Genomic DNA, 24,751 nt, shown 5'->3' on the forward strand with positions numbered 1-24,751 from the left:
TCACTCTAAACCCACCACACACTGCAGGATTATCTCATACAATTATCTTAAGAACCATCATGATAATAGGGGCATGTCAGAAGGGGAAGATCCTGCCGTGTGAACCAGGTATAAGCAGTTTCTCCACCTGAAACTTCTATATTACCCCTCAGACGTGACCAGTAACCGCACATACTTTGCTTCTCAGGTCCAGAGAGTCCTGCAGGAACACACCAAGCAGGGAGAGGTGGTGCTGCTAGTGCACAGAGGAGGTAGGATGAACTTCTAAACTCATGAACCCACTGAGGATTTCCTGCTTTAGGCAGAAATAAAAACAGGAATGGGCATTTTTAGGTCTGAACTGCAGGATGCTCCTGCATGATCAAATTATTAAGGTGTAATATATAGGTATATAGGTGTAACGCAATGCACGGTCCGAGATCCTGATGATGTTGCAGTGCTTTCGTTCTGTAATAATCTGTAAAATCACCAGTTAAAGCAGTGAACCATGTTTCCGTTAGCCCAATATCAGAACATCTGGACCATCTTAGCTGAAACTGGTCCTAGCTGTGTCTATGTCCTCTTTCAGGTCCTGTCTCCTCTCCACTCGTCACACCCAACCTCTACAAGCCCCTTTCCTCCCCTCAGGTTCTGACCACGCCGTCCTCCTCCACTGACCTGCCTTCTACACCCACAGATGCCTCTGTGGGGGGAGTCCCCCCGCTCAGCCAGGCCGCCTTGGCCCTTGAAGGTCCACAGGAGGGTCGTCTGCCACCTCCAGGGACCCACCAAGGTAAATGTTCCTCCATCAACTGCTGTGAGCCACTGAGCAAGGCACTATTGCTCTGCTTGTGGTTTTCAATCAAGGAACATCAGCTCCATAGCTTTCAGGTTTCACACAGATGTTGAGATTTTAGGGTTCCAACGTTCAGCTGGAGGATAAAAAGCAGAACATTGTGGAACTGGCAGGAACTTGGATAAACCAGATATTTCATCGACCACAACTGTCAGAATACATCGGTGCTCCTTCTGTTTCCATCGGGCTTCCCCTTCCTCAGTCTGACTCCTGTTTGTTTTCCAGGGACCCCTCCGGCTCAGACCCCTAACTGCCCCTTAGCCTCCACCCTCATCCAGAGCACCAGCTTCCTAGATTCAGTTCCTGTGACGCTGACCTTGGAGCCCCGGGACCTGCAGGGTGTGGAGGACAGTGCTGGTCCCGTGCGTGGAGGTGGACATCCTGGAGCCATCGCCAAAGATGGCAGAGGAGGAGCAAAGATGGTGGAAGTGGAGCTGAGGAGGCGGCCGGGAGAAGGTTTCGGATTCGTCATCACCTCTCAGGAAGTGAGCGGAGGTGAGTGAGGTCACAGAACAGGTCAGGCTTGCAGAACGTGAAAGAATCACCAAAGTCTGTGGTTAATTTTTCTGTTTGTCTTCAAATAAAAATAAAGTCCTGGAGGATAAGAGCTGATCAGCTGTTTATGATACTGAATGAAACGGCCCACCTACATGTGAGCCCTCTTTAGTCCAGGATACCAGGAAGATCTATCTGTCTGAGGGCTTCAAGACGTAGTTCAGAAAGTTTCACTGAGGAGCATCAAGGTTAGGCGACTTTTCTCCAATCCAGCGCAATAAAGGACATCCCGAAGCTAATGAACATACGAGGGAGGTTGAGGAGATTTCTGCCTCATCAATATGAATTTTTGTGCAGAAAAAGTCATAAAAGCCAATGAGGATTTTTGCAATGATGACAGAACCGGCTGAGGAGGTGCAACACCAAGCAGAGCAGTTAAGGAATTAAGCTCAACTTTCTTACCAAAAACATCTGATAAAATTACAAAGAGCTGGGGGCGAAGCTACACAGTATGTACCCTGTCAGCTGGGGAAAGCTTACATGTGTCACAGCAGGTGAAACCATAAATATGTTGTGATTATGACTATGAATATACAGGTGCTTGTCATAAAATTAGAATATTGTGAAAAGGTTCAATATTGAAGACACCTGGTGCCACACTCTAATCAGCTAATTAACTCTAAACACCTGCAAAGGCCTTTAAATGGTCTCTCAGTCTAGTTCTGTAGGCGTCACAATCATGGGCAAGACGGCTGACCTGACAGTTGTCCAGAAAATGACCATTGACACCTTGACCCAGGAAGTTGAGACACAAAAGGTCATTGCTAAAGAGGCTGGCTGTTCACAGAGCTCTGAGTCCAAGAACATTAATAGAAGCGGAGGGAAGGAAAAGATGTGGTAGAAAAAAGTGTTCAAGCAAGAGGGATAACCGCACCCTGGAGAGGATTGTGAAACAAAACCCATTCAAAAATGTGGCGGAGATTCACAAAGAGTGGACCACAGCTAGAGTCGCTTCTTCCAGAACCACCACACACAGATGTATGCAAGACATGGGTTTCAGCTGCCGCATTCCTTGTGTCAAGACACTCTTGAACAAGAGAAACATCAGAAGCGTCTCGCCTGGGCTAAAGACAAAAAGGACTGGGCTGCTGCTGAGTGTCCAAAGTTATGTTTTCTGAAGGAAGTAAATTTAGCATTTCCTTTTGAAAATCAAGGTCCCACATGGTATTAGAACAAAATAGAAAAGTGTGAGACGAGCTCTGACATTATTGAACAGCATAAACTCTGCACATATATGGAATAAATTCACACAATTTCTTAAAATACAAGAATTTATTAACAAAAATAAGTCAACTCAAAGTCAAACATATTTCAATCAATAAACTCTTTACTTTGTTAAAACAATCCAACTAAACTACCAAGCAGAATTAAAGAATAATGAAGACTAATGGACTATGAACAATATAAACAAGTTGATTAAAGATGATTGATAATTATGACCAAAAGAGTGATGCAACATTACCATGAAATGTTTATGTTTGAGAACCAAGGATTATCTTGAAGAATCTGGAAATGAAGTTAAATTAGTCTTGGAACTAACTTAGACAATAATCAGAAAACGTTTAGACAACGATTCACAATGTAAGATCAAATAAAATATTATTTTAATAAAATAATGTTTTAAATAATGATCTGCTGAATAAAACCAACCTTCTGGATGACTAATTCTCAACGGTGTCTAATTAACTGCCTTTATTTATTGAAATAATATTTAAGGAAATATTATTTCCTAGACTGGAAACATTCAGGGTAAATGATCTTCAGCTGACTCATAAAGTTGGCAAGAACGTGTTCTTAGCCGTTAGCGGTTGGAGCTAACAAAAGAAACTTATAGCTGGTTACCAGAATCAAACACATGCCTTTAAAATATCACTAATAAAAGGATTGAAATGCATAAGCGTGAATGGGGTGTTATGACCGGTCTGCATTTAAAAACCACCCTTTAAATAAAGTTTGTCTTTAAAACGCAACACAGAACACATCCTTAGCTGAGTGCTAGTCTGCTAGCACTTACTGTAGCTGAGTTTCTTAACACAAACAAAAAGAAACGTCAATAAAAGAACATTTCGATTATTTACCTCTAAACTAATTTTCTCTGCCCAGACACCACCTCTTATGTGAACCCTACTGAGGAAAAGTTGTCCTGGGTGTTGAGGAAAACATCCTTGTGTGGGTAAACAAAGGGTTAGCTTGCAGCTAACCTCCGTAGCCATGGGGAAAGGCTTTTAGTTGGCCCGGCCGAACCAAACCACAAAGGCACGTTCGGCTCCTTGAGTGGCCGTGATGCGGCGGGGTTGCTCTCGCTACCTGGATGTACACGCAGGAAGGTGTGCGATGCGGTCCTAGCCTTCTTTTCCAGGCCGTGGGGAAATCCACTTCGATTAGGGCTGCTTCTGTAGGCCTCAGGATAAAAGCCAAGTCACGCTTGTCTCTTTACACATTTTATATGAATGAATGCTGGATACTCGAACAGCAAATTGTTACTTAACTTTGTCTCATGTGATCGCGTGATCGTATGATATCTGCATGGAAAGAGATCTGTTTGTTGGAACGCAGGGTTTTTATTCAAACAGTGACGTCACAGGAAGTCCACTGTTACCCCTCTTGTTCCTGTCCTGGCTGAGCTGGAAGTAGGTTAATATGATTCATTTTGAAAGTTCCAGAAAAGTTCATCATTGTAACGCATGGCTGGGATCCCAACAGATATATATTACTAGACATCAGTGACTAACGTATGACACACAAGCACCATGGCTGTGCAGTGAGTCAGGCCTGCTGCAGAAGCAGCATCAGAAGAACATCAGACTGGTTCTTAAAGGCTAATAAAGTTCAAGGAGTTGCCTAGAAAGTAAGTGAGATATAATTGACACAATGTACACAGGTATGACTTGAAAGGTAGTACAGTGTTTAAAATACTACAACTAAACATTTTACCTGTTGAATAAAGGTTAAAAAATAATATAATACAAGGATTTCGATATTTATTTACAGTAATTTATTAGCGCAGTTTATGACGGGTACACAATCTGATTTCTTGGACATTTTAGCATTAAACAAATATTTTTTCCAGATTCTTTTTATTAACCCTTTTCTACAATCTACAATATCATTGTAAATTTGCAATCTTTGTAAAAACGTGCACTTTAGTTTTGGCCTTTTTTAGGTTCCTCAAAGTGGAACTAACCTCCTCGTGAAGCTAGTTCTGCTGGAGAGGCCATGCTAGTGTTTTTACTCTTAATCATCAGCGATTATGTATCATCTGCTCCTTATGAACAAATATTCATTTACACAGTTTGTTGCATCGACAGCCAGAGCTTCCTTATATTTTATCCTCTCCGCCTGCTGTGACTGACTGCCTCAGAAGAAGAAAGGAGGAGGCGTCCGTCTCCAGTCTCTGTCTTCAGTCTAGAAGCTTCACGGAACCTGACGGCATGGGTTGTTTCTTGAAAAAACAATCAAGCGTGACCCAAACCGAGCCTTTGGTTCCACCTCTCGGCTAAGGCTGAGTGGCCCAGGCCAGTGGGAAATGTTCCGGTGCTCCTGATGGCCAGTCCACCCCACATGAATCCTATTTTAATACCAGTTCAGAACTTCCAGCATTAGGTCCAGAAACCAACAAACTGTGATCCAATAATCCCAACTCTGCAGCTGAGCTGTTAGAAATCACGTGACAACATGGAGACCTGTGCAGCCCAGAAGGCATACCTGTCAACGCTATGAGGAACAGTTCCCTGGCTGATTATAGATCTATGTTTGGGGAGAGGACATATTTCTATGTATCATAACATCAGCAGTTCACTCAGCTTTAATTTGAGCCGTATAGGATAAGAAATAAAACGCTACAAGCGTGATAGATGCATGACAGAACATCATGGTTCTGTTGAAATGACTCAATGCAAAGCAATGGGGCCTGTGTGTGGACGTCACTATCTATAATGATGTGCACCCAGGATATAGAAATATCTATATATATTCCTGAAGATAGGTCTGTTAAACCTGTTTAGGTAGCTACCACCTGTAGTTAAGTCTGTGTTAAGAGCCAGCACAGACACCAGGAGGCATCACAGTCACATGTTCAGCTCAGCAGAATCGGACCAATCAGTTGGTGACCTGCTGTTCTGTGGCACTTTTCAGTCCAGATGTGTTTCTGCTGCAGCGAGGTAACCCACGCTCACAATCAGTGCCTGAACACATCACAAACATAACAATCACCTCCACTGTTGGAGTCCCTCCCCCACAGCCGTGGCTCCGCCCCCTCTGGCTCCCTCTCTGCAGCTCAGCTCAGACTCAGTGTGACTCTTTCACTGCTGGAGGTACAACCAGCCTCAGAGAGACACAGAGACAGGTGGAAAGGGAGGACGTGTTGGTTTTTTGATTCTCTCCTCTGTCAGTGTTCTGGACTTCGGATCATGTTGGACCGGCTTCAGTCAGCTCTGAAAACAATCAAAGACTCCAAACGTAAGTTCCTACTATTTGTTGCTTTAAATGTCTGCTGTAGGACGGTGTGGACAGAGGGACAGTTTTCAGGCTTTGGGTTGGATCAGCGGCAGAGTTTCTCTGGGTGGAACCAGGTTCTTGTGGTTTTAATGACAGTCCAAGTCCAAGATGTCTCAGTGAAGTGTCTCACAGTGTGTTCTGCAGGACGGCATCCTGTAAGGGTCCAAAACCGTGTAGGATAATCTGGGTCTGCGGGAGGTGAGGTTCTGCTCAGAATACAAACTGGTTCTGCTTCATTAGAACTGAACAACTTGGAGGTGAAAAATTGTTTTCAGTTGCTGCTGCAAGACTCTGGAATGATTAGCTAATTAAAAACTCTCTGACCTTTAACCTCGACCAAGACTTTGACTGTGATGTCATTAATTAATGTCTTTTTTCACTGTTTTATGCTGACTTTGTGCTGCTCCTGAGCCTCAAAAACAGGGTCAGAACCAGGTTTAGATTGATTCTGGAATTAATCAGGTTGTATAAACATTTACAGATGTTGTTTGACTCAGCTAGGAGTTTGGTTCCTTTAATCTCAAACATGATGGGCTTTCTTCACTTTCTGTTCATCAGAAACGTCGTGAACCTGTATGTAGGAATCATGGGACATGTGTGATCTGAAGCTGTCCCTCAGTGATGCAGTGGGTCATGATGAAGAACTCTATTCAGGAGCAACAAGGGAGGGGTTAGTTTATGCTAAAGATCATCTACAGATGGTTGAAGTTGGACCCTGTGAGGCTGGAGCATAGAGACAGAACCGGGACACAGCACATTCTGATCTGGTCCATGTCTCTTGTCTGACTGGACTCTTTATATCTCGTCCTTGAGTCCTCTTCATCGTCTGTCTGAGGGGTCCAAAACAAATCACCTCAGAATTCACCAGTTTCAGTGCTGATGGTGTTGTTTCGTCATACTGGGAACCAGTTGATTTCCAGCTGCAGAGAAACTATTCTGGTCCGTCTTTCCTTCTAATCGGTCACTTCCCATTTCTTCCTCCTCCTCAGTCTTTATCAGCTCCCAGGAATGTCTGAAATAGTTTCTCCTCTCTGAGACTTCAGTTGTGTGTGTGTGTGTGTGTGTGTGTGTGTGTGTGTGTGTGTGTGTGTGTGTGTGTGTGTGTGTGTGTGTGTGTGTGTCAGTCTTAGTGTGTTCACCTGTGTCCTGCTGCACCTGGTTTCAGTGATTTAAATTTCTGGCTCTGATGCAGCCGTTGAGCCTAGCAGGACGACCTGATAAGGAGCAGACAAAGTTCTCCAGAACCAAACCATAAACACGTAAACTACATGTATGTATCTAGATGTGTTGGTCTGGAACAGGCGGCTGGAATGAGGTAAAGCCTGAATGTTCCTGTGAAGCAGTACCACTCTGTGCTGGTTCTGTTCACTGCAGATATTCTGTATGAACTCAGCAACATGCAGGTCCAGTGTTTGGTACTGTTCGATTTAATGAGTACCGGTAGTTGAGTTCTCTGGTTCTGCAGCGTTGCATCATCAAGAATTCACTAGAACAAAAATAATCACTTGATGGAACACCTTCTTCACCAGCAGAGACCGGTTCACAACAATGAGAGTGTGCATCCATCTGTAGGCGGAGCTTCATCAAAGGAGACTCAGAGTGGGTTTGGGTCCCCAGGAGGTGGGTCAGGACAGGAAATCAGTAGAAGTTTATTGTTGGAACAAGTGGACAATATAACAATGAATCTGCTGTGGCCCTGGGTGGAGTAGAACTTCAGAGAACAAGATGTTCGTCAAGAGTTAGCAGAGCAGACGACAACTGACCTGAGTGAGTTGGAAGGACTGATGTTTATGAGGGAAGAAGAGGAAGAGTGAGGATGAAGGCGTAACCGGGTGTCATTACCGCCATCGTGAATAACAATCTTACTGTATTTAAGCTGATCCTTAGCCAGCAGTTTCAGGTAGGATTTGATGTCGCCCGTTCTGGACCCTGACAGACATTTGACTATGGTCGCTGGTGTCTCTAGTGCCACGTTTCTGACTATGGAGCTGCCAATTACCAGAGTTGGCTTCTCAGCAGGTGTGTCGCTGAGCGGGTAAAATCTGTTAGAAACGCAGACGGGTTGGTGGTGACCTGTGGGCTGGGATCTAGGACCATCTGGGAAGCACCATAAAATTAGATTTCATAGGATGAGAAAGTGGAATAACCATCGTAATTACAGAAATGTGCTGAAAATAACAGTCATGTTTAACTGTAGATCAGACTTTCAAAATAAAATCAATCTGCTGTGTCATAAAGTCCTAAAGGCAAAGAGAGCTCACCTGTCCCAGGTAGACAACAGTTACATTTCAGACAGCAGAGAAATCTGCAGGAATTTGGTCCTGCAGATTGGTCCAAATTATTTCTTTAATTAGACATGTGCATGTTTATAAAGGCTGCTGTTAGCTGAAGATGAGACCTGCTGAGATCGCAGCTTCAGATGTTCTTGTTGCATGAAAGGATGAAGGAAGTTTCAGGGCTGAATTGGGTCTCAACAGGTTAATATTTCAGTAGTTTCTGCAGTCACAGAAACCTACAGTTGGACAAACTGTTTCACCAAATGTTCTTCTGCATGATTTATAACGTCCTCTGTAGAGAACTGAGCAGAGAAGGCTCAGGGAGAGCTGCAGAAAGAAGTCCAATAAGCTGTAATATGAGGAGACGTTAAGGATTTGAAGCAGAACCAGCAGAACTTTAGTTTCCTGCAACAACACAGCTAAGATCTGTCTCTGATAGCTGTTAGAAGCGTGTGAAGAGCTCGTTAAAAGTCTGAGACTTCGTGCTGCTAGCAGGACCTCATGGACGCTGGCAGCGTTCACTTTTTTGACAGAATCTAGATCGGAAAACCACAGCTGGATTGGAGATGTTAGAACACCTGCAGCTTTGTTGGCTTTAACGCTGTTCCAAAGGCAAGGATGAAGCAAAGCTTAATGATGTTATTAGATCTTTACTGACATTCTTCTCTCAGCACTGAAAAGACATTCTGGAGTTAAGATCAAGACATGAACAGGTCCAGGTGTCATTCTTTCCCATTCTTCCTGTAAACACGTCTTAAGGTGTCCAAAGGTGCGGTTCCTAAACCCTTCAAGAGTCTCTGCTGGGTGCAGGTCTGTCCAGCAGCTGCACCCTCCTCTTCCTCAGCCAGCACTTTGGAATGTGAAATGTGACGGATGTCCCTGGAGAAGATGTGGTCCTCAAGGCAGCAAATGTTGCTCTAGAATCTCTGCTGGACTTTACTGCATCACGGAGGAGGAGATGATCCAAGCCCATACCATGATGCAACCTCCTACCATCAGAGCCTGGCTGCAGGGAATGGTTGCTGTCAACAGGGTGGATGCTCCTCTTCCACCAAACATCTGGAGAACTGATCCATCTGATCCATGTTTCCACTGTTAGATGGTCCATCCCAGAAGCCTCCGAGCCCAGAGAAGCTGATTCCTTCTCTGAGGTTAACATCTGGCTTCTTCTCTGCTCAGTAAAGGCTGTGAAAATAGATCTGGATGTAGAGCTAGGCGGAGGTTCTCCAAAGTCATCACTGCTCCATGAAGTTCCATCAGCTGGTGATGAATGATGGTTCTGAATGGAGAACCATCTGAGGGATCAGAGATCATGGCTGATTGTGTCTGCTCCCTGAATGTCATGTAAATTTCTTCAATGGTGTCAAGATGTTCTGCTCTGCAAAAGAAGAATCCTGCAGATCCCTCCAATATTTCCGTAGATCCTCTGAAGATGTTTGATTGTTTGAGGCTCAAGCTGTCATAGAGACAGACTGATGACCAAATCCAGATTATTATTACATGCTTGGAACATTACTCAGTTCATTGCATGAATTGTCCTGGAATGTGCTGGAGTGGATGGGTGGTGAAGAATGAGATGAACCTGAGGAGATACAAGATGTTGGTTTCAAACTAGGTGCAGTAACAGAACATCTAGTTTGTTCCTCATCTCTGAAGCTGTCTGTATTTTAACCAGTTTAAACTGTTCATAGATGATTACAGAAGTAAGGGTTTTGTGTCACAGCTTCGTCATCTCAGCCTCCTCCTCCTCTCTCCACTCGGGTGTATCTTGATGTTCCTCCTCCGCTGGCTGAACATGCTGATCTCACCGCCTTCTTATCAGTGCTGATCCAACCTCCCTGGTTCTGTTTGAACAGTGTTAAACACACAGAGTTTGAAACCTTCTTTAAAGCTGTTTGATTTGATCCATTGTCCATGAATCCTGTTTATGCTGCAGACCTGCTGAGATCGGAGTGTTTGTTTGCTCTCTGAAGTCCTCATGAGCTGCATGAACACAGAAGTTTCCTCATGTTTACAGTTTTCTCATGAAACATCTCAGCGCATCCACCTGATTGAACATCAGTAAACTCTGAAGCATAGAACCCAGTTCTGAACAGTTTAGATTAATATGGTTCTGTTACTGTTGATTAACTGAGAGGAAGAATTGAGTTCATGCTGGTCATATCTCTCCAGCTTTAGTTCAGATCCAGTAAGTTCTTCATGGCTTCCTTTTGGGCAGCCACATCTTCTTGTAATCTTCTAAAGTGGTCTTGGTCTGTTGTTCTCCAGGGTTCTTAAAGACCTCTCATCATTTCCAGTTTATCAGGCCTTTTCAATTTGAACAGGGCTCCCAAACTTGAGGGATGATGATACTAAACTTATCAAAGAACTGGTTGAAACTGGATCTTTGGCTCTTTGTTAGCAGCAGCCTTCCACAGACACACATCTTGTTTCCAGGTCTTTGAATGTGTATAACTTCCTAAATATTACTCTGAGACAGACAGAAAACAGGCTTTTAGCTCCAACTTTATCATTCACCAAGTGGATGTAATGAAAACTTGGCATACAGTAGCTGGTACTGATGGATGGTGTACATCTGTTTCTCTTCTGATAAATGTTTCTAAAACCAGCAGATATTAGTTGGTTTTTGCTTAAGAATTTAAAACATCTGGACATTTGCCTCTTCCACAAAACTTTCCATCATAAACCAACAAAGATGAGCTGCCTCTGAGTTTTCTCTGGCTGTTTATAAATCATTCGTGGAGACGGAGAGATCGCACACAGCTGCGAGCTTTCAATAACAAAGCCTGGCAGTGCGAGACAACAGAAGGTCAGATGGGGCGTTGATGTCAGTATAAAATCTGTCAGAAGTCTCCCCATATCGTTCTCTTTAAAACACTACTGGTGCAGCGATGGCTGAGCAAATGCTTTAAAGTTAAAGGATGTAGCAGCTTCTTCTCGTCTGAAATGGTTTCTGAGTCTGGTTTATGCTTTAAAATCCTGCTGTTCACAGCTGGTCACACAACCCGCGAAGCCGGATGGTCCCCGTGCAAGTCAGCTGATGCAGACCTGTGACCACCTCACTTGGCAAGTCGGACCTAAGAAAGACAGGCAGACTTTAACCCCCCTTCACATGGAGGTGGCAGAACGGCTCCTTAAACCTTTGACCTACTTAGCTGTTGATGTTTAACTAATATTTCTGTTTCTAAAATAAAAACTTTATTCACAAAAAATAATTTTAAACACAAGACTAACATACAGGGGTTGGACAATGAAAGTGAAACAGCCGTCATTTTAGTGTGGGAGGTTTCATGGCTAAATTGGACCAGCCTGGTAGCCAGTCTTCATTGATTGCACATTGCACCAGTAAAAGCAGAGTGTGAAGGTTCAATTAGCAGGGTAAGAGCACAGTTTTGCTCAAAATATTGAAATGCACACAACATTATGGGTGACATACCAGAGTTCAAAAGAGGACAAATTGTTGGTGCACGTCTTGCTGGCGCATCTGTGACCAAGACAACAAGTCTTTGTGATGTATCAAGAGCCACGGTATCCAGGGTAATGTCAGCATACCACCAAGAAGGACGAACCACATCCAACAGGATTAACTGTGGACGCAAGAGGAAGCTGTCTGAAAGAGATGTTTGGGTGCTAACCCGGATTGTATCCAAAAAACATAAAACCACGACTGCCCAAATCACGGCAGAATTAAATGTGCACCTCAACTCTCCTGTTTCCACCAGAACTGTCTGTCGGGAGCTCAACAGGGTCAATATACACGACTGGGCTGCTATAGCCAAACCTTTGGTCACTCATGCCAATGCCAAACGTCGGTTTCAATGGTGCAAAGAGCGCAAATCTTGGGCTGTGGACAATGTGAAACATGTATTGTTCTCTGATGAGTCCACCTTTACTGTTTTCACCACATCCAGGAGAGTTACGGTGTGGAGAAGCCCCAAAGAAGCGTACCACCCAGACTGTTGCATGCCCAGAGTGAAGCATGGGGGTGGATCAGTGATGGTTTGGGCTGCCATATCATGGCATTCCCTTGGCCCAATACTTGTGCTAGATGGGCGCGTCACTGCCAAGGACTACCGAACCATTCTTGAGGACCATGTGCATCCAATGGTTCAAACATTGTATCCTGAAGGCGGTGCCGTGTATCAGGATGACAATGCACCAATACACCCAGCAAGACTGGTGAAAGATTGGTTTGATGAACATGAAAGTGAAGTTGAACATCTCCCATGGCCTGCACAGTCACCAGATCTAAATATTATTGAGCCACTTTGGGGTGTTTTGGAGGAGCGAGTCAGGAAACGTTTTCCTTCACCAGTATCACGTAGTGACCTGGCCACTATCCTGCAAGAAGAATGGCTTAAAATCCCTCTGACCACTGTGCAGGACTTGTATATGTCATTCCCAAGACGAATTGATGCTGTATTGGCCACAAAAGGAGGCCCTACACCATACTAATAAATTATTGTGGTCTAAAACCAGGTGTTTCAGTTTCATTGTCCAACCTCTGTACTTTAGTTAATTGTACGTAAACCTACCTTGTCTGTTCGATCTTGTTTTAACATAGTTTAGTTTAGCTTAGCTTAGCCTATTTCATCCTAGCTAAATTTGCTTTAACTAATCTTTGCTTACCTAATCTTCATATACTTTTTCCCAGTTTACCCCATAGTAGATTGACTTTGGGCCTGATCTTTAAAAGGTTTGCATGTACAAAATCACATGAAAACAGGACTGCATGCGCAAAACTGATCTACGAACCAGGTGCTAATCTTTTAGTGTCTTTGCCTTCATGAATATGCAAAACATCTGAAAATGACCCACACGTGCACAGTTACGGGAGGAGGATATGCAAATGCCCTCCCTTACAACCCACAGCATGATTTATCAAACCTGTCTTGCTTCTATATTTAGCGCTTTTGAAAGGCAGGTGCTAACTGGCACCAAAACTGCTGCCACTGTGGCGAGACGGAGGTGTAGATACAATGACGGACGACAGAGAGAGAACCTTCTGTGGTCATGTCGACATATTTTTACCATCAGAAATAAAAATGGTAAAGACATCATCTATGCAGCAATGCCATTTTAAGTTGCAGCATTATAAATCCAGCGCAGCATCACCTTATGGGACGTCACCATTACGTCTGGATGAACCAGATGCCGCCGACGGCTACTGCATCCACACATAACGCTATCGTTGCATCAAGGGGGGTGAAGGTTGACAAAGTCAGCTTTTCCAGGTGTCATAATTGATATTTAACATTTTAACTTTAGCTTATCATTTAAATTTTTTTAAATGTTTTTAAAAAGTGAATTACAATATTTTTTCATTTTATTATTATCAGTGTTACAACTGGTTTTAGTTTACTTTGCCTTAGCTTAATTTAGCTTATCGTTGTTAGCTTGGTTTGCGTTAGCACACTTTATCTTTTCTCCATTTGTTTTTTTTTTTGGCAGTTTAGTTTAGTTTACCTTAGTTTAGCTTTGCATGGTTTACCTCAGGTCAGCTTAAGGTAAACTTTCTGTTTATTTTAACTACATTTCTGACAGTAACTTCTACTTCCTACTAATAATAAAAGTTTGTAATGTGTTACATTGATAAATCTGATGTCTGACGGACTCCTCATATCTGGGTAAATGTAGCTGCACCCTTCATCATCAGACTCCTCGATCAAAGCTGGAAACTTGTACAGGAGCTTATTTATTGCTGTAGAAGTAATATTGATATCTACATATGAACTGAGGGTCCAGGTCTTTGTTGGATTTTTTCCCATTTCTGAAAGAAAAGACATTCAGATGGTGTTTATCTACTGGAACCTCCACCTGTCCTGTTCCATCAGTTTGTAGGACAAACTGCACCCCAGGCTCAGTTACACCAGGTATTTGGGAATCACCTTGTTGGAGCTAAAACGTCGTTGTCTGTGGCATGGGTCTAAACTCCACAGGACTGACTATGGTTTCCCATCCAGCTGCCGGTGTTTGCTGTTGTGTTGCTGTGGGGCTTCAGAGCATGAAACTGAGTGAGTCAGGAGATAAGCGTCACTTCATGGTTTCAGGGTCAGTGTGTTGGTCACATGTGACCTCTGCTGTCTGTTGGAGCTGAAACACATGGTTGTTTCTTTGTTTGTAGCCTTTCTAGTTTCTTTGTTCCCAACAGTTCACAGATTAGTGTCTCTGATCCAGGAAATCTTCCTGGGAATTTCTCCTTGCCGGTGTTTCCACGTAGACTGGCCTGACTGTGTCTTCATGTCTGTGAGTGTGTCCGTGATTTTTAATTTTGTGTGGGAAGGTCTGGCACAGAAGAGGGTAGGTTGTAAACAAAAGTTACACTGGAAATGAACAAAATTTGGATGAACATTTGTCAGAACCTGGCAGCTTCACTTAGAGCAACAAACTCCAAGAAATGTTTTTCTATCTGCTGAGAAATAAGCCAATAAAACTGATTCCAGAAGGATTTACAGCTTGATCTGGATCCAGGGTGGTTTAGAATGTTTTCCAGGATAAAGCAGATCTTAGTTTAAAATCCGATGGAACGCTGCAGCAAAGAAGCAGATCCTGAACTGAGGATCATTTAAAAGTCTTTTTCAGCAGAGCTTAGGGTTCCTGAGCTGCATCTGAATGCAGGACCTGGCTGGGCTCCTTGCATTGAGTGGACCATGATCTCCTCATGACCTCCTTAGTCTACCAACGTATTCTAGAGTCAAATGTGAGTCCGTCTGGGGTGGACATGGGGTTTTCATTCAATACTTTTCCACTTTGGCTTCATCTTAGTTGAATAAATGATGACACTTTGGAATCGGTTGAGTGTTTCTGTTCACCTGAAGTTAACTTGAATGGCTTTTAGGACCTGGTGAAGACCAATTCAGTTTTATTAGGTTCTGATGGTCTAAACCCCGAAACTAAAGGAGAATGGACCTCATCCATCCAACAGTGGAGCTGCAGCTCTGTGTAGAAATCAGGCTGAGACAACTGTGAGCCCGATCAGTGATGGATGAAGATGTTCCAGCAGCAACAGAGCTGCTTGGTGTTCAGGACAAAGTGAGTTTCTTCTCCGTGCAGAAGTCTGTGGTTCAGCCGAGCAGACTGAACACGCCTCAATAATTAAAGTTCAGCTCATTTATTATTCCTCAGCTGTCAGAGAGCAGCAGGAATCATCAATGCATGACTTTCTTCTTACTTTACCGTGGTTCTGTTCAGGACTGAAAACCTGCTAGGTGTAACAGCCCCTCCCACCTGTCTCTGCAGCCTCCTCCCTGATGTCCCACCGCTTCGTGACGGTGCGCCGTGGCAGCCCGGCGGCACGCAGCGGACAGATCCAGCCTGGAGATAGGCTGGAGGCGGTGGAGGGTCGACCGGTTGGTGGCCTGCAGCACAGAGACCTGTCCCAGATCTTGAGGAGGGCGGGGAACACGCTGAGGCTGAGCATCAACCCCAAACAGCGTACAGACACACACAGGAACACACACAGGAAGTTCAACACACACACCTGAGGCTCACACATTCCCTCTGCTCCACAGAGTCTTCCTCAGACGGAGCCGACCTCGACACTGATGGACGCCTGATCAAAGGGCCCAGAGGGAGGTCAAAGGTCACATTTATTTCTCTGCTTATCTCAGTTCTATTCAGTTTATTTATATAGCTCCAATTCACAACACATGTCGTCTCAAGGTTCTTCACAACAGTCAGGTTCATTCATTCCTATTAATCGTAACCATTGAACAGTTCAGTCAGATTCAGTTATTTATTCAAATTGGATAAAAAGTTTTTCTATCTAAGGAAACCCAGCAGATTGCATCCAGTCAGTGACTTGCAGCATTCACTCCTCCTGGATGAGCATGTAGAGACAGTGGACAGTCACTGGTGTTGACTTTGCAGCAATCCCTCATACTGAGCATGCATGTAGAGACAGTGGAGAGGAAAAACTCCCTTTTAACAGGAAGAAACCTCCAGCAGAACCAGAACCAGGCTCAGTGTGAGCGGCCATCTGCCACGACCGACTGGAGGTTTGAGAGAACAGAGCAGAGACACAAAGAGAACAAAGAAGCACTGATCCAGGAGTACTTTCTATGGGAAGGAAAAGTAAATGTTAATGGATGTAGCTCCTTTAGTCGTTTCATCTAGAAAGAAAGAACAGATAAACTCTGATCCAGTTTTCAAGATTAGAGTCTGAAAGAGAGAACTTAGAGTTAGTTACAGTAGAAGCTCAGTCAGTAGCCATGTCTAGGAGAGAGAAAGGGTTAAACACTAAAAGACAGGGCCATGTGGATCATCTGTAGAAGGTGAGCATTAAGTTGTTGGAACATTATGTCCTCCAGCAGTTAATTTAGAAACTGGTGGAATCAGCCTTGAAATATACCTGCACACGTCTACTGGAGTCTGCTGATAAGAGAGCTGTCAGACAGGAAGCATGTCTCCAACCACAGACCAAGAAGGTTCTAAACTCCTTCAGGAAGGAAAACCAGCACCGAGTGTGCAGAAACATGTTGGTTGTTCTCAGTCAGCTGGTTCCAAAGTAAATGTTCATCTTGGAGAAAGGAAGCATCCAGGTGGACCAAGGGGACAGAGAACTCAAAGGAACCTGCCTGAAACTGAACAGCAGAAATGAAAGACAGCAACAGGAGGAACTGTGAGAAACCAGCTGAAGGAGAAGAAGCCAAACTGGAACCATCATTACCATCTGAACAAGGGAAAACAAGGTTCTGGTTGGCTGAAGACAAGCAGTCACAGACTGTGGATGATTGGATCAAAGTGGGATCCAGGGATGAATCCTGGACATGATGCCGGAACGTTCCCAGTGGAACATGTGAAGTTGAGTGTGAGAAGAACAGCAGCAGATTTCAATTCCAGTCAGTGATGATCTGGAGCTTCAAGGAGGTCAGAACCTCTAGCAAGCAGAGAACATTCCAACTTTCCTTCAGGAAACAAAGATCAGCTCACCGACACGACCAGTAAAAGGTCCAGATCTCAATCCAACTGGAAATGAACGGAGGGAACTGGAGAAACTAGAGCATGTCCAGGCTCCATCCTGTAGATCTGATCTGTTAGAACCTGATTGATGAAGAAGAAAGAAAAACCAGAGGAGCTGCAACAGAGGACTGTCTGGGATGGTTTTGGATCATGATTCTATTGACTGGATCCAAAAGATTGTTCCTTTAGTTACATCAACTGATGTTCCTGAGGTAGAAGACATTTTTACCTGCGGGGTCAAAGGAGGCCCTAAAGGTCAAGGCAGGGTGGCAATGCTGGACGTCTTCATTGAAGTTCATTGATCTAAAACAACTATAGTCGCTATTAGAATGATCTAAAACAGTTTTCACTGTGTTTCTTCGTGTTGTAGGATTTGCTTTTATTAAAACATAAACTGACAACATCTATAAAGCCTGAGCTATCTAACTTTAACACACATGTAGACCTGAGCAGAAACATCTAACATCTCTGCACTGGAATTTATAGCCAGAATAAATCCATACCAGGTGGTCCAGCTGGATGGGCTGGACTCCCTGCCTTCCTTCTCTTCTTCATCAGTCTTCTTTCTCTCTCTGACTCTGAAATCTTCTCATCTTCATCATTTAAACTAACATCATTTTCACCCATTTCTTCACCTGTTGCACTTTCAGTGGCCTCCTTCACCTGTGACCCTCCTGGTCTCTCCATCATTCCTCCTTCCTCATATCCCACAGTCTCTTCTTCCTTCTCATCCTTCGCTTTTTAGCCAAAGAAACTGGAAATGTCTCCACTTTTAAATTTCCTTTTCATTATGATCTGCAATGTCCAGCATCAACATTAGGAATAATTATTACCACACGTAGTCTATAACAATATGAAACCAGAAATGATCGCATTCACACCAGCAGTCATATCTAGAAATCTTATTCTCATGGCAGCCAATTTATTATTGTTCTGATCTGACCGACCAGATGTAACGTGGCAACGGGGCAAGGCTCTACAGCAGGGGGGCAACTGCCCCCCTTGCCCCCCTTTAGATCTGCTCCTGTGAGGAATGTTTAACAGAGATGTTCCTGATGTTCAACTGGGTTTGATCTGGGATTTGGTAACTGACTGTCCTTGGAGAAATGATTTTACATTTATTCCCAGTGGTTGCAGTGACTTCCAGGAGTATCCATGGTCCCAGCAGCATCTTGGTTCTGTGTTCCAGGATGAGTCCAGGTTCTACAGCGTGGATCTGGAACGGGGCCCCACAGGGTTCGGTTTCTCTCTGAGGGGGGGCAGTGAGTACAACATGGGCCTGTACGTCCTGGGCCTGATGGAGGGAGGGCCGGCCCAGCGCAGCAACAAGATACAGGTACACACACACCTAACACAGGTGGAGCCTATATCCACTGGAGACAGAATAACATGACCAGTAGGAGGTGCTGCTGAGATGGCGGTGACTGCTATGAAATCAGCAGCTGTGGAGATTCATCATGAAACACTCAGTGAGAGAGGATTTCCACTGTGGGGACAAAGGGTTTCCACTGGTTACAGTTTGTATTCATTTTTACAAGCTATGAGGCAAATAATATTAATTAAATTATGCTGATTGAGGATCTACCCGTCTCCAAAACGTTAGGTTCTTTTTAGGATTACAGTGCCGAGTCTCCAAGAACACAGTCAGAAGTCCTCCTTCCTTGTAACAGTAATTGGGTTTGAGGCCGGCAAACTCTTCCCAAGTTGATCAGGCCCTTATTTTGTCGATGTCCTCAGAAGAATCCCACCGCTGCCAATAAATTGTTATGGAAAAATGTATATTCGCCAAAGGAAGAGATGGATGATTTTCACTCAACCAGCTTATTACAACCTTGACAAGGGAGAACAGGTTTACAGCGATCAGACATGTCTTCAAGATGCGCCGCATCTGCTCTGACTAGACAAACTCTCTCATAACAGTAGGCATGTGTTCAAGATAATTTCCATGAAAACAGAGGTGAGGCCTTCTGTAATTCTTCCCCAGACATGTTAACAGAACTCAAATCACAGAGCGACCTCCTACACAGAACCAGCGGCCCTGAACTCCGACCAGAATTAGTGCTGCAGCAGGTGGGAATGGGAGGGGGAGTGAATACTTTTATCAGTTTATGCTGAGCTTCAGGTCATACATGAAATTTTCCTGAACGAGGAGCAGCAGCTCTACTCTAAGCTCCTCCTGAAGTATGGAGCTCCTCTCCTTACACCTAAAGCAGAGAAAGCTCCTCGTAGCTACTTAGATCGCGGATCCGGTTCTTTTGGTACTGATCCGTATCTCAAGGCCATAGGTGAGCGTTGGAACATAGATGGAGCAGTAAATCCAGAGTTTCACTTGGGAACTTGGAGCTTCATTAGAGGGAAAACTGGTCATAAAGGTGTATTCTGTGTGTCTCTGTGGTGTTTCAGTCAGGTGGTGCTGACTGCAGTAGAGGAAGTTTTTTTTTTTTTTTCAAGGGGCACCTGTGAATGAAGCCTCAGCTGCTCCAGGAGCTCCAGCTCAGAGTTTGGACCCTTTAATTTCTCAGATCCACACAGCAGTTTTAGCTTCTACCCACTAACCAGGTGTGCTTACCTGTGCTGCAGGTGTCAGACCAGCTGGTGGAGATTAACGGAGACAGTACGGCAGGAATGACCCACAGTCAGGCTGTGGAGCAGATCCGCAGAGGAGGACATCGAATCCACCTGGTTCTGAAGAAAGGAAACGGATATGTTCCAGATTATGGTGAGACTTTAGGTTCTGCGCCATGCAGGTGACTCTCACCTGTCTGTCTTCTTCATCGACCTACTTCAATAATGCTGAATTCCACATGGAGCAGAGTCTGATATAGTGGTGGCCTAGTGGTTAGAACAGGAGGTTTGTGTTCTGGAGGGGACACAAGGGGCCAGGTTCCCACAGATTACCACTCTGGGTCCCTGAGAAAGACCCTTAGCCCCACAATGCTCCCCGGGCGCCGCACAATGGCAGCACACTGCTCCCTGTAAGGGATGGGTTAAATGCAGAGGACACATTTCATTATAATGTACATGTGCAATGACCAATAAAGATGATTATAAAGCTGCAGAACAAGTGAGAGTCTCTGTTCAACATCAGATGTTCTGCAGCAAGCAGCTTAAGAACAACCTGGTACTTTCTGCTCACGGTTCAATTAAAAAGTTACTCTACAGCTGAAAATAAACCATCGCTGCTCCTGCAGCGTGGCCATTAAAGAGATAGCAGGCATGGTGAACAGTCAGTCTTCTGTAATTGACAGACTTTAGTCGTTCAGTGAATGTCTGCTTCGTTTAAATCAAAGAGGATCTAACAGGAAAATCTGTGCTCTGAGGAGGACTTACTTTGATACTCTGCTCTCAGTGAAGAAACAGACACAATTCAGATGTTTAGGTTCCTCCTGTTCTTTAATGAGACAAACTAAAACAATAGCGCCATCTACTGGCTGTTTTAAAATGAAACTACCAGAACAAGAACCCCTCTAAATTTTTGGCATTGTTGTTTGATGATAACAGGATAATTATGTAATTCATACCTGCCGGCTTCATTTTTCAGCTCAGACTTATGGGTTCCATGTTTTGAGCTGCTTGGTCCTTCTTTGGTCTCTGTGCAGACAGGTGAGCGGACCAGGACAAGGATTCAAGTACCGCTCGTAAATTGTGGAGTTCAGACAGATCCGTCTTTCATTCTTATTGAAAAACTTTACTCCAAAAGGAAACAATTATGAGCAAAATTCACTGTAGTTCTATTTAGATTTGTACCAGAACTAGCAAAGAGAGGCTACAATTACAGAATAGAATAGAATAGAATAGAATAGAATAGACACTTTGTAACTTCAGATGGAATCAGATGATGATGTCCATTTGTCCATCTTCATACAGTCTGCATATAAACATGGTAGAAAGATACAAACCCCCCAAAATATCCTCTGCAGCTCTTAGTCTCCCTGTGAGGCTCAAAGCTCACCTGCTTTCAGAGAATGTATGATCCATTCAAACAGAACAGAATCAGTACCAAACAGTCTGATGTTTGGGTCTCACATCCAGGAAATCACAAATGGTCACATTTAGCTTTCGATCAAGAATATTATCTAAAGATAAGGACATTAATTTGTTCTAGCTAATTTAGTGTGAAATCTGTGGTTCCTGGTTGCTTCTTAAATACACCATCCAAGAATGTCCACCTGGTGGGTGCAGCGCTGGTGGTGTAAGGGTTAGCTCGCGACCACATTTAGAGGCTATAGTCCTCGAAGTTCAAGTCCCGGACCCGGCAACCTTTTCCAAATGTCTCCCCGTCTCTTTGCCCCTCCTTCCTGTCTGCCTACTGTCAAAAATAAAGGCCTCTAGTCAGTCAGTCAGTCATTTTCTACCGCTTATTCCATAGTGGGTCACAGGGGAGCTGGTGCCTATCTCCAGCAGTCTATGAGCGAGAGGCAGGGTCACCCTGGACAGGTCACCAGTCCATCACAGGGCAACACACAAACAACCAAGAACACACTCATTCATACACCTAAGGGAAATAAAGGCCTCTAGTGCCGAAAAAAAAAAGAATGTCCACCTGGTGGTCCGAAACACAGAGATACTGAAGAAAAACCCACTGCTTTAATAGAACCGTGATCCCTTTATCAAGAATGTGGCATTTCCCAGATAATTGTCTCGTTATCCTGAGTTAACAAACTAATTATCCAGTTATCATGAGATAACAACAGGTTTGATTTTTTTTACATATTTTTTAAATTAATTTTACAGAAGACAAAATGTTGCAGGTAGGAAGAATCTGCTTGATGGGTTTGTTAGTACATCTGCATCTCAGTTCCTCACAAACTCTCCAAGGTTTTCCCAGGTCGGATCTGTTTGCAGAAATCAGGAAAAGATTCATTACATTTATTCAGCTTCACTTATGAAACTTTCAATATCCAGAAACTGGAGTGCACAGATGAACTGAACTGAAGCCTGAAGCTAAACTTGAAGCAGAAACCTTCTGCCACAGATCTGCTACATTCTGGTTCATACTGGTTCACAGCTGGCCTATTTCTGACCTTCTGTCAGGTTCTGTTCCAGATGTGGTCCAGCCTTAGCCAGATGTTCCATAGCAGGAGTTTGTGAAGCTGCTGAACTGTCCAGCAGATGAACTCCTGCTTCGCTCTGACTATTTGATTATTTCTCTTCCTCCTCCTCCTTTTCCTCCTCCTCAGTGGAGCTGTCCAGCCTGTCTCTCTGTATGACCAACTCCAAACAGGGCGAGCCCTGCTTCTACGTGATCGGACGCACTGAGAACCCGCGGTTGGTAGCTCTGTTTCACCTCCTTCACTCTGTCTTCATCCCTTCATCTCTTCCTCAGCATCACCATCATCAAGCCTTGTGTCATGTGATCAGGTCACATGTTCATGTTGTGATTTTATGTGTTAAAACTGTTTTAAATTATAAAACTTTTGAATGTTGTTTCTGTTTGTTCCATCAGGCCCTGAGGAAGGAGCCCTCTCCCCTTCCTCCTTGCAGAAGGAGTCGATAACCATGGCAACCGCTTCCTTCAGCAGGCAGTGGAGAGAAGGAGGCGGTGCAGGAGGAGGAGAGAGGAGAAGGAGAGAGAGAAAGGTGGAAACCAAACAGAGAAAAGGAGGAGTAGGGCCTCCTGACCTGGACCTGGACCTGGTGGAGGAAGAAGTTCAAGCAGAGCAAAAGAAGATGAGAATGAAAAAAGAGGAAGTGGAGGCTGTGAAGAGGCAACAAGAGGAAGAGGAGAGGAACAGGAGAAGAAGAAAGAAGGAGGAGGAGGAGAAGAAGGAAGGAAGTCAGATGATCAGTCAGAAGAAACTGGACAAGCAGGAGAGGAGGAGCAGGAGCTTACCCAGGAATGGAGCTTCATCCTGGGGCTCCTCTCTTTCAGAGGAGGCCAGAGGAACCGAGATGGAGAGGAGGAGGTGCCACACTGTCAGCCGCCATGCAAAGCATTATGGGAGCTCAGCAGCAGCTCCGGCATTCTCCTTCCTGATGCCACTGAATGATGACAAGCCTCCGTCTGACAGCGAATCAGCAGCCAGCTTCTCAGAGATTAGCCATTCAGCAGCCAGCATTGCCAGTGTAACCAGAGAGAAATCTGACTGGAGGAGGGCCCAGTTGTCCCAGAAACAGGAAAACAGCCCAGGGCTCTGGCTGAAGCCGAGCACACAGAGACTGACTCAGGTTCTGACTGGCAGCAGGCTTAGTGGGCGGGAGTTTGTAGACGGGCTTCCTCTCTGATTGGCTAGCAGCGAGGACATTCTCCTTTTTCATTTGCTGAACCTTTTTATTGGCGTAAAAATAAGGGCTTATATGGTTGGCCTTGTGAGAGAAGCCCTGTCCTGTTGGACAAGAGCTAACAAACCACTCTCTGATTAGCCAGAGAACATCTGGACATAGACCTGCTCATTGAACCACACCTGCACCTCATTACCCATCCTGCTCATTCTCAGTCTTCTAACAAAGCAAATGTCTCTACCTCGGTACCTTGGTTACCGTGGCAACTGAAACTGTTGCATGTTTGATTGAAATGCGCCTGTTCCTCAATCATCATCATGATCTTTTAAACTGTATGCAAACAACTGTATGTCCTCAGCATGTGAATACAACTGGAATGATTTTTTTATTTTTATAATGTGTAAATGATCCCTGACATGAATACTGATATATTATTGATACTATTAGAGATAAACAGAACTTGAGGTCTTATCTGCCTGCCTGCTTGTAAAGAGAAACTGATGATTTAACACAGCCATACTGACACACACAAACACACACTGATGTCAGGTCCAGCTGTTATCCAGCATCCTCAGTGTCACCATGGTAACCGTGTCACAGGATGAGCTCCGGATCAGAACAAGTGCCTCATTTTTTTAAGTCTTTGTTCTGCAAACCTCTGCCATTTCCTGTTATTTCTGTCCACCATGCTCTCCCACGATGCCAAGAGATCACGCCCACTCAAACACATAAAACAGGTTCCACAATGAGTTTTATAAGAAAAATTCAAATAAAGACTGAGTAATTATTCTGTAGTATGTGTCTTGTCTGTACATCACAACATTTCTGTTTTGCAGGGGGTGAAATGCTAAAAAGTGTTAAATACTGATAAGGTCATTATAGTGGTTAGAGGGATTTTAGCAATGTAGCTTTTAATCTTGGATTCCATTGTATTTGGATAAAACATCCACAGGCCTACCCTCTTTTGTCTTCATACTCTGGACCTTGTTCTGACATGTGGCATTAAGCATCAACAAATAACAGTAATTCAAAACAGTATTGGAAGTAATTGTGGAAACTGATCTGTGTTTGACTGTTCTCAACTGTTTTCAGAAATATTAGCTTAATCTAAACCTTCAACTTGTATGTTAGACCCAATCCCAACCAAATTATTTAAGGAAGTGTTCCCTCTGATTACCAGCCCCATTTTAGATATGATTAATCTATCTTTAGTAAATGGATCAGAACCACAGGCTTTTAAGTTAGCTGTAATTAAACCTTTACTTAAGAAACCTTCGCTTGATCGAGATGATTTAATAAATTACAGACCTATATCCAATCTTTCATTCTTATCTAAAATTCTTGAGAAAATAGTTGCTAATCAAATGTGTGAACATTTATACAGCAATGACCTGTTTGAAGAGTT

General features: G+C 44.0%; 1 protein-coding gene across 6 annotated transcripts in view; it reads left to right on the forward strand.

Annotated features, from left to right (window-relative positions):
- magixa (MAGI family member, X-linked a) overlaps window positions 1–24,133 on the forward strand; it is a 57,742-nt gene extending 33,609 nt beyond the window's left edge. For 5 of the 6 annotated variants that reach the window (XM_047365745.1, XM_047365706.1, XM_047365736.1 and 2 more), the window contains 8 exons: window positions 188–251; window positions 569–772; window positions 1,061–1,330; window positions 15,403–15,597; window positions 15,675–15,745; window positions 18,314–18,460; window positions 19,705–19,843; window positions 22,571–24,133. In XM_047365745.1, the coding sequence (XP_047221701.1) occupies window positions 188–251; window positions 569–772; window positions 1,061–1,330; window positions 15,403–15,597; window positions 15,675–15,745; window positions 18,314–18,460; window positions 19,705–19,843; window positions 22,571–23,349 (1,869 nt within the window). In that variant the 3' untranslated portion in view covers window positions 23,350–24,133. Of the gene's footprint in view, window positions 1–187; window positions 252–568; window positions 773–1,060; window positions 1,331–15,402; window positions 15,598–15,674; window positions 15,746–18,313; window positions 18,461–19,704; window positions 19,844–22,304; window positions 22,393–22,570 lie in introns of all 6 variants that reach the window. The other variant, XM_047365753.1, reaches the window with a different exon arrangement.
- The last annotated feature ends 618 nt before the right edge of the window (window positions 24,134–24,751 follow it).

Source organism: Girardinichthys multiradiatus, chromosome 1 (assembly GCF_021462225.1).
Source record: "Girardinichthys multiradiatus isolate DD_20200921_A chromosome 1, DD_fGirMul_XY1, whole genome shotgun sequence".
Lineage (NCBI taxonomy): Eukaryota > Metazoa > Chordata > Actinopteri > Cyprinodontiformes > Goodeidae > Girardinichthys > Girardinichthys multiradiatus.